The sequence below is a fragment of the Palaemon carinicauda genome, unplaced genomic scaffold (assembly GCF_036898095.1).
Source record: "Palaemon carinicauda isolate YSFRI2023 unplaced genomic scaffold, ASM3689809v2 scaffold1840, whole genome shotgun sequence".
Taxonomy (NCBI): domain Eukaryota; kingdom Metazoa; phylum Arthropoda; class Malacostraca; order Decapoda; family Palaemonidae; genus Palaemon; species Palaemon carinicauda.
This window is the reverse complement of record NW_027169415.1, coordinates 25,001-35,000: the sequence shown is the minus strand read 5'-3', so window position 1 is coordinate 35,000 and position 10,000 is coordinate 25,001. Positions and strand designations below refer to the sequence as shown.

The 10,000-nt window shown below is 38.1% G+C and overlaps 2 protein-coding genes and 1 long non-coding RNA gene across 3 annotated transcripts in view; all 3 read left to right on the top strand.

The window, feature by feature from the left end:
- The window catches only part of LOC137635848 (uncharacterized), a 5,304-nt gene extending 504 nt beyond the window's left edge, over positions 1-4,800 (top strand). Inside the window, exon 1 of the mRNA XM_068368287.1 lies at positions 1-4,800. This exon is cut by the window's left edge and continues 504 nt beyond it. Coding sequence (XP_068224388.1) covers positions 1-4,800 — 4,800 coding nt within the window.
- A 31-nt stretch (positions 4,801-4,831) lies between these two features.
- Positions 4,832-6,034, top strand: LOC137635845 (uncharacterized). Its single transcript, XR_011042803.1, has 3 exons — positions 4,832-5,102; positions 5,440-5,525; positions 5,739-6,034. It is a non-coding gene; the product is annotated as an uncharacterized lncRNA (long non-coding RNA).
- An 84-nt stretch (positions 6,035-6,118) lies between these two features.
- LOC137635846 (uncharacterized) overlaps positions 6,119-10,000 on the top strand; it is a 5,001-nt gene continuing 1,119 nt past the window's right edge. Inside the window, exon 1 of the mRNA XM_068368286.1 lies at positions 6,119-10,000. This exon is cut by the window's right edge and continues 1,119 nt beyond it. Within this exon, the coding sequence (XP_068224387.1) occupies positions 6,119-10,000 (3,882 nt within the window).

Here is a 10,000-nt window from a genome sequence, read left to right as displayed (position 1 = left end):
CGACGCCTTGACGATAAGTATGGTAATCCTTGTAAGCTAACGGAGGCTATTGTGAGTGAATTGAAAAGCTTTAAGCCTCTGAACGACGGAGATTCGAAGAGGTTAGTTTACATGATAAAGGTGGTTGAACGTGGTTGGTTGGATATGAGAAAAATAGGTCTAGAATCTAAGATGAAAACTACCTCTATTGTAACGTTGGTGGAGCGTCTTCTTCCTCCCACTTTAAAACGCAATTGGGTAATAAAGTCGCAAAAGGTAGGAAATGCTAAAGATCTTTTTGAAAATTTACTTCAATTTTTGTTACAAGAAAGGAGAGTGTGTGAGTATCTTGAAAGTGATTTGCGGTGCTCGACTTCATCAAAAGTAGTAACAAATAGTGCTTCTTGTGACAATACAAGTGAAAATGTGAAAGATGACCTGGATGAAATGAAATTAATTCAAGGTCAACATAGTGCAATGATATCAGAGTGTTTAACCACAGTATCAAGGTTAGCAGCCCAAATGTCAAATAATCCTGATGTCAAGTGCCCTCCTAAATGGTGTTGGTATCATGGTGTAGATGGTCATTCCATTTATGATTGCTATGCCTTCAAGAGTTTGAGCAATTATGATAAGTTTGCTCAACTCAAGAGAAACAATGCATGTTATAAGTGTGTTAACTTGGGCCATTTTTCTAAGTTTTGCAATGTGTCTGGTGTCAGTTCTTGTGATGTAATGGTCAATGGTAAAAAGTGTGGTAGGGAACATCACAAAATGTTACACTCTCTTCTATATAAACCTACTACTTTCACTGATGTAACTAGCAATTTGGTGTCTAGAGATGGTCATTTATTAATGGTGAGTGGCTTAAGGTATCACCAAAATGATATTAATGTGCTATGGGATAGTGGTAGCAATGTGTCGCTAATCACTCATCAAAAGGCCCAAGAATTAGGACTTAACGGAAGAGATGTGCAAATAACCATAACCAAAGTGGGAAATAAAACTGAGACCGTATCCTCTAAAGAGTATACAGTTCCTGTGGTGGACATCTATGGAGTGAAATGGGAAATTATTGCCTGTGGTATAGATGAAATAACTACTCCTGTTGAGAAAGTTGATATGAATGTCGTTAGTTGTTTGTTCAAAAGTTTAAACGGTCTTCACATTTCAAGACCCTTTGGAGTAATACATTTATTAATAGGCATTGATTACTGTGTCCTTATGCCTCAAGTTATTGGAACGAATGGTAACCTTCAACTCATGTTAAACAAATTTGGCTATGTTGTTAGAGGATTTCACCCGCAATTAACTTCCCGCTGTTATCAATCCAATGTCAGTGTAAGAATCAATCACATAGATATTACAGACGTCAATGAGATTACTTCAGTTCCCAGGAAAACCATTAAAGACGTGTTGGATAATTACTTAAGTATTGAGAGCCTGGGTACTTCTTGTTACACTAAGTGTTCTGGTTGTAAATGCGGTAATTGTACCCCTGGTCAAAGTAATTGTACCCTTAAAGAAGAAAGAGAATTGGCTCAAATATCACATGGTTTATCATTTAATTCAGATAAGAATAGATGGAGTGTCGCTTACCCCTGGGTAAGAAATCCTAATCTTTTACCTAATACTGTGTCCCTTGCAACAGCTAGGCTAATAGCCACGGAAAAAAGGTTGACCAAGTTAGGACTAGGTTATTGTACGTCCTATCAGAATCAAATTCATGATATGATTTCACGGGGGGTAGCCAGGAAGCTATCCGAAGATGAGATATATAGTTATAAGGGACCTATATTCTACATACCCCATACTGAAGTTCTAAAGCCTGACTCTAGCTCAACTCCCCTTCGGATAGTGTTTAATTCTTCTGCTAGGTATATGAATTTTTCTCTAAATGAAATGTGGGCGAAGGGTCCTGACATGCTAAACTCACTTTTGGGTGTTTTACTTAGGTTCCGAGAAAATGAAGTAGCATTTGTTTGTGATTTAGCCAAAATGTATAACACTATCTCTCTGTCCTTATTTGACCAGCACTGTCATAGGTTTCTTTGGCGTGATTTCAAGGTTGATGTTAAGCCAGATCATTATATGTTGACTTGTGTCCCATTTGGGGACAAACCCAGTGGAACTATTGCTATGCTTGCTTTGAAATTAACAGCAGAGATGAGTAAGGATGAATACCCTGTAGCTACGCAGATCATTGTGAATAATAGCTATGTTGATGACATATTGGGAAGCTGTGACAGCATAGAGATTGCAAACGAACTGATGAAACAAATTGAAAGAATTATAGGTCGTGGAGGTTTTAAAATTAAGCATTGGATTTTATCTGGCAATGAAAATCATGAGAATCCCAATGTTAAAGTGACTAAAAGGGAAAAGGAAAAGGTTTTAGGAATTGTGTGGGATCCTCATAGAGACCGGTTAGTATATGAAGTTAAAATAAATTTTTCTCCAAAGCATAGGAAAATTCATACAGAACCTAACTTGGTGCCAGATGATCTCATGGTTAATGTGCCACAGTATTTAACTAGAAGAATGTTGTTAAGTCAAATCGCATCTCAGTATGATCCTTTAGGGCTAGTTTGTCCGGTAACTTTAAGAGCTAAATTGATGATGAGACAACTAATTTCCAGGACAGAGGGTATTGAAGGAAAAGTTAGCCATTATGATTGGGATAGTGCAGTGTCGACAGATATTAGGAATGAGTGGTTAAGTTATTTCCAGATGTTGTTTGAGCTTCAGTCTCTCAGCTTCCCTAGGTGTGTCAAAGTAGAAGGTACCATCGGTAAACCAATGCTGGTGATTTTCTCTGATGGGTCTAGTTCTGCATATGGAGCATGTGCTTATGTGCGATGGGAATTGTCTGATGGAGGATTCTGTTCCAGGTTGCTAATGGCAAAATCTAGGCTTGCACCACTCAAACAGTTATCCATTCCCCGGATTGAACTATGTGGGGCCTTAGTGGCAGCTAGAATGAGAGAAACTATAGTGAAGGAAATGAATTTTGAATTTGAATCGGTGATGCACATTGTTGATTCTGCAATAGTTCGTGCCCAGATTCGGAAAGAAAGCTATGGCTTTGGCACCTTTACTGCTACAAAAATTGCTGAAATTCAAAGTAAAACCGATGTGGGAGAATGGTCGTGGGTTTCAGGTGATAACAACCCAGCAGACTTGACCACCAAACCTGCTAAGCCGATCGATTTGGGTCAAGAATCAATGTGGCAAATGGGGCCGGCTTTCCTTACTCTCCCAATCAGTAAGTGGCCAATAAGGAAAGATCATATTGGTGATTTGCCTGACAGGGTGGGTGTCTTTGTTTCGCACACTTGTTTTACCGTGAATACTGTAGAAATGTCTTTAGTGTTTCAAATATCAAGATTTGAAAGTAGTGAAAAATTGCTCAGAGTCACTAGTAGAGTCCTTAAGGCTTTCAAATTTAAATCGTTCAAGGGAATATTTCAAACTCCTAATATAGATGAAATCTCTCAAGCAGAGATGTTGTGGGTGAGAGAAATTCAATCCACACTTGGTAAAGATTGGGAGTTCAGATATCGCAGACTTGGCCCTAGTGTAAATAAGGATGGTTTAATTGTGGTAGGCCAACGTATTCCTAGGTGGTTAAAGAACAATTATGATCAGGATGGGTTTGTATTACTCTTTCCTGATCATGAATTTGTCAAATTATATGTAAAAACCATGCATCGTCAATTTCATTCTGGAGTGGAAAACACCCTTGCGAAAATTCAATCTAAGTTTTGGGTACCAAGAGTTCGGAACATGATCAAGTCCGTAAAATTTAAATGCGTAACCTGTAGGAAGTTGACAAAGGAAATAGCCGGGCAAGTCATGGGACAATTACCTCTAGAGCGTCTAAAACCCTCCCCACCGTTTGCTTATACTGCTCTTGATTTATATGGACCTTTCTTTATCAGGGATACGGTTAAGGGTAGAACTAAAGGTAAAGCCTATGGGGTAATCTTTAATTGTTTATCGACCCGTGCAGTTCATTTAGATCTAATTGAGGGTTATAGTGCTAAAGATTTCCTTGATGGGCTCCGTAGATTTGTATCACTCCGAGGATGTCCTAAAGAAATATATTCTGATAGGGGTACCCAATTAACTGCTGCTGAGAAGGAACTAAGGAATGCAACAGAGATTTTTAAGATAAAGTGGATCTTCAATGCTTCTGCTGATGCACCTTGGCAAAATGGAGTCAGTGAGAGTCTTATCAAATCTGTCAAAAGGAGTTTGACCATAGCTATTGGTGATAACATTTTAACTTTCAGTAAATTACAAACCACCCTTTATGAAATAGCAAATTTACTAAATGAAAGACCCATTGGTATAAAACCCGGCTGCGATCCCGAACTAGGAAGGTATCTTTGCCCAAATGATCTTTTGCTTGGGCGTACACAAAATGCAGTCCTGAAAGGAGAATTTGAACGCTTCCCTAGTCATGAATCAAGATTGAAATTTCATGAAGGCATAACAGATACTTTTTGGAGAAAATGGATGCGTGACTTTTTCCCCACTATGCTGATACGTCAAAAATGGCATGTAGAAAAGCGTAACTTGCAAGTAGGGGATCTTGTATTGTTTCAGGATAGTAATGTGGTGCGGGGTAATTGGAAGTTAGCGGAAGTCTTGCTGGCAGATAAGGGTAAAGATAAGAAAGTTAGAAATGTCACACTGAGGTACAAACCAATAAAGTCTGGTATTACATACAAGGGAGAAAGGGATGTAATTGTGAAACGATCTGCTCATAGAATTGTAGTAATTTTGCCCATCGAGGAACGTCTCGATCTACCATAGTTTAAAATGAATATTTACGTGTGTGGTTATTTAAATTAAAAGAATTAGATTTGACTTGACAGTCATATGATGGTAAGAGATTTAGTTTTGTTGGTGGTGGAGTGTATCATTATAGTTTTATAATGATAATTATTGGTGTTGGCTATGTTGGTTAATATAGTCTGTGCATATTAAAATTCATTTGTTTGCACATGCGCGTTAGAGACTACTGGTGAAGGTTTCCAGGACGGTGGCTGTCTTTGGACATACTGGTTGAGGTTTGTGGTGGTGATGGTCACGTGATCAGTTGCTCCTGATATGAGGTGTGTACTACTTGGTTTAGTGGTTAGTGTAACCTAACATGTACGATTATTTATATTATTGATGAATACTTTTCAGTACGATTGTACTCATTGTCAAAATGATTACGAGGTATCAAATTATGCATAAATTGTGGGATTTTAACTGGCGTTCATTAAAGTTGTCTTGTTACTAAGATTTGGAGCAGGCGGCGTGTTGGTATAACTCGGTAATTGGTGTTATGATGATTAAACAATGTACTGTTATATTTTACTATTTGTGTGTTGGGACTGTGCTATATCATATTATGAATTGGTTACTATGTGTGTGTAGTATTTGAAGTTTTGTAAATGTTTGCAGTTAAATAAAAGGACGGAAGCGCCGTTCGAGAAGAAGTTAATTGGTTGGGTTTAATGAATTCCCAGGCCGCCGATGTCGTAAATGATGTAAGTGTTAAATTGTATTAATTCACTTGTGATGCTAAGAGTATATTTATATTTATATTTAAATAACGGAATTGAATTTATTGCTAGCTGCTAATATTTGAACAAATTTTGTTATCACTGGACATGTATAAAATTTTAAATGCTTCTGTATAAATGGTGGAATTTTGGGATTGAGCATTGATGTATTGGCTGAAACAAGTTTTTGTATTTTAGGTTGAATCCTGTTCTAATAAAAGACTTGATGCAACAACGTGTTTGGTGACCTGGCGAAACAATTCAACATCAACGATATGGACCAACTGAAGGTGGATCGAGGGGTGGCCAAGGGTCGGTTCACTCGGAAAGTCAACGTAACGAAGGAGAGGTTGGCAAGAGACGACCCACCTGCAGTGTTGAAAAGTTTTCTTGCAGAAGTGGAAACTGCTTTCAGTGACCTTGAGGTGAGACATGATGCCTATTATTGCGAATTACTGAGTGCTAAATCAGAAATGGCCGAATTAAAGGAAGCAGAGATATATATTTTAGAGTGCGAAAGAACTAAATCTGAACTGGTGTCCTTGATTATTAAAAGATGTAGCGATAGTGAAAGTAAGATGGAAACTCTTATCAAAGTGAAACGTCTCGACCCACCTGAATTTTCTGGTGATATGAGAAATTATGGTACTTTTAAGAGGGATTATATGAGGTTGATTGTGCCTTTTTATGGGCAAGATGCCTATGCTCTAAAAAAATGTTTGAGTGGAGAAGCGCTGACTTGTGTGGAAGGAGTAGAAGATGAATTTGAAGAGATGTTCCGACGCCTTGACGATAAGTATGGTAATCCTTGTAAGCTAACGGAGGTTATTGTGAGTGAATTGAAAAGCCTTAAGCCTCTGAACGACGGAGATTCGAAGAGGTTAGTTTACATGATAAAGGTGGTTGAACGTGGTTGGTTGGATATGAGAAAAATAGGTCTAGAATCTAAGATGAAAACTACCTCTATTGTAACGTTGGTGGAGCGTCTTCTTCCTCCCACTTTAAAACGCAATTGGGTAATAAAGTCGCAAAAGGTAGGAAATGCTAAAGATCTTTTTGAAAATTTACTTCAATTTTTGTTACAAGAAAGGAGAGTGTGTGAGTATCTTGAAAGTGATTTGCGGTGCTCGACTTCATCAAAAGTAGTAACAAATAGTGCTTCTTGTGACAATACAAGTGAAAATGTGAAAGATGACCTGGATGAAATGAAATTAATTCAAGGTCAACATAGTGCAATGATATCAGAGTGTTTAACCACAGTATCAAGGTTAGCAGCCCAAATGTCAAATAATCCTGATGTCAAGTGCCCTCCTAAATGGTGTTGGTATCATGGTGTAGATGGTCATTCCATTTATGATTGCTATGCCTTCAAGAGTTTGAGCAATTATGATAAGTTTGCTCAACTCAAGAGAAACAATGCATTTTATAAGTGTGTTAACTTGGGCCATTTTTCTAAGTTTTGCAATGTGTCTGGTGTCAGTTCTTGTGATGTAATGGTCAATGGTAAAAAGTGTGGTAGGGAACATCACAAAATGTTACACTCTCTTCTATATAAACCTACTACTTTCACTGATGTAACTAGCAATTTGGTGTCTAGAGATGGTCATTTATTAATGGTGAGTGGCTTAAGGTATCACCAAAATGATATTAATGTGCTATGGGATAGTGGTAGCAATGTGTCGCTAATCACTCATCAAAAGGCCCAAGAATTAGGACTTAACGGAAGAGATGTGCAAATAACCATAACCAAAGTGGGAAATAAAACTGAGACCGTATCCCCTAAAGAGTATACAGTTCCGGTGGTGGACATCTATGGAGTGAAATGGGAAATTATTGCCTGTGGTATAGATGAAATAACTACTCCTGTTGAGAAAGTTGATATGAATGTCGTTAGTTGTTTGTTCAAAAGTTTAAACGGTCTTCACATTTCAAGACCCTTTGGAGTAATACATTTATTAATAGGCATTGATTACTGTGTCCTTATGCCTCAAGTTATTGAAACGAATGGTAACCTTCAACTCATGTTAAACCAATTTGGCTATGTTGTTAGAGGATTTCACCCGCAATTAACTTCCCGCTGTTATCAATCCAATGTCAGTGTAAGAATCAATCACATAGATATTACAGACGTCAATGAGATTACTTCAGTTCCCAGGAAAACCATTAAAGACGTGTTGGATAATTACTTAAGTATTGAGAGCCTGGGTACTTCTTGTTACACTAAGTGTTCTGGTTGTAAATGCGGTAATTGTACCCCTGGTCAAAGTAATTGTACCCTTAAAGAAGAAAGAGAATTGGCTCAAATATCACATGGTTTATCATTTAATTCAGATAAGAATAGATGGAGTGTCGCTTACCCCTGGGTAAGAAATCCTAATCTTTTACCTAATAATGTGTCCCTTGCAACAGCTAGGCTAATAGCCACGGAAAAAAGGTTGACCAAGTTAGGACTAGGTTATTGTACGTCCTATCAGAATCAAATTCATGATATGATTTCACGGGGGGTAGCCAGGAAGCTATCCGAAGATGAGATATATAGTTATAAGGGACCTATATTCTACATACCCCATACTGAAGCTCTAAAGCCTGACTCTAGCTCAACTCCCCTTCGGGTAGTGTTTAATTCTCCTGCTAGGTATATGAATTTTTCTCTAAATGAAATGTGGGCGAAGGGTCCTGACATGCTAAACTCACTTTTGGGTGTTTTACTTAGGTTCCGAGAAAATGAAGTAGCATTTGTTTGTGATTTAGCCAAAATGTATAACACTATCTCTCTGTCCTTATTTGACCAGCACTGTCATAGGTTTCTTTGGCGTGATTTCAAGGTTGATGTTAAGCCAGATCATTATATGTTGACTTGTGTCCCATTTGGGGACAAACCCAGTGGAACTATTGCTATGCTTGCTTTGAAATTAACAGCAGAGATGAGTAAGGATGAATACCCTGTAGCTACGCAGATCATTATGAATAATAGCTATGTTGATGACATATTGGGAAGCTGTGACAGCATAGAGATTGCAAACGAACTGATGAAACAAATTGAAAGAATTATAGGTCGTGGAGGTTTTAAAATTAAGCATTGGATTTTATCTGGCAATGAAAATCATGAGAATCCCAATGTTAAAGTGACTAAAAGGGAAAAGGAAAAGGTTTTAGGAATTGTGTGGGATCCTCATAGAGACCGGTTAGTATATGAAGTTAAAATAAATTTTTCTCCAAAGCATAGGAAAATTCATACTGAACCTAACTTGGCGCCAGATGATCTCATGGTTAATGTGCTACAGTATTTAACTAGAAGAATGTTGTTAAGTCAAATCGCATCTCAGTATGATCCTTTAGGGCTAGTTTGTCCGGTAACTTTAAGAGCTAAATTGATGATGAGACAACTAATTTCCAGGACAGAGGGTATTGAAGGAAAAGTTAGCCATTATGATTGGGATAGTGCAGTGTCGACAGATATTAGGAATGAGTGGTTAAGTTATTTCCAGATGTTGTTTGAGCTTCAGTCTCTCAGCTTCCCTAGGTGTGTCAAAGTAGAAGGTACCATCGGTAAACCAATGCTGGTGATTTTCTCTGATGGGTCTAGTTCTGCATATGGAGCATGTGCTTATGTGCGATGGGAATTGTCTGATGGAGGATTCTGTTCCAGGTTGCTAATGGCAAAATCTAGGCTTGCACCACTCAAACAGTTATCCATTCCCCGGATTGAACTATGTGGGGCCTTAGTGGCAGCTAGAATGAGAGAAACTATAGTGAAGGAAATGAATTTTGAATTTGAATCGGTGATGCACATTGTTGATTCTGCAATAGTTCGTGCCCAGATTCGGAAAGAAAGCTATGGCTTTGGCACCTTTACTGCTACAAAAATTGCTGAAATTCAAAGTAAAACCGATGTGGGAGAATGGTCGTGGGTTTCAGGTGATAACAACCCAGCAGACTTGACCACCAAACCTGCTAAGCCGATCGATTTGGGTCAAGAATCAATGTGGCAAATGGGGCCGGCTTTCCTTACTCTCCCAATCAGTAAGTGGCCAATAAGGAAAGATCATATTGGTGATTTGCCTGACAGGGTGGGTGTCTTTGTTTCGCACTCTTGTTTTACCGTGAATACTGTAGAAATGTCTTTAGTGTTTCAAATATCAAGATTTGAAAGTAGTGAAAAATTGCTCAGAGTCACTAGTAGAGTCCTTAAGGCTTTCAAATTTAAATCGTTCAAGGGAATATTTCAAACTCCTAATATAGATGAAATCTCTCAAGCAGAGATGTTGTGGGTGAGAGAAATTCAATCCACACTTGGTAAAGATTGGGAGTTCAGATATCGCAGACTTGGCCCTAGTGTAAATAAGGATGGTTTAATTGTGGTAGGCCAACGTATTCCTAGGTGGTTAAAGAACAATTATGATCAGGATGGGTTTGTATTACTCTTTCCTGATCATGAATTTGTCAAATTATATGTAAAA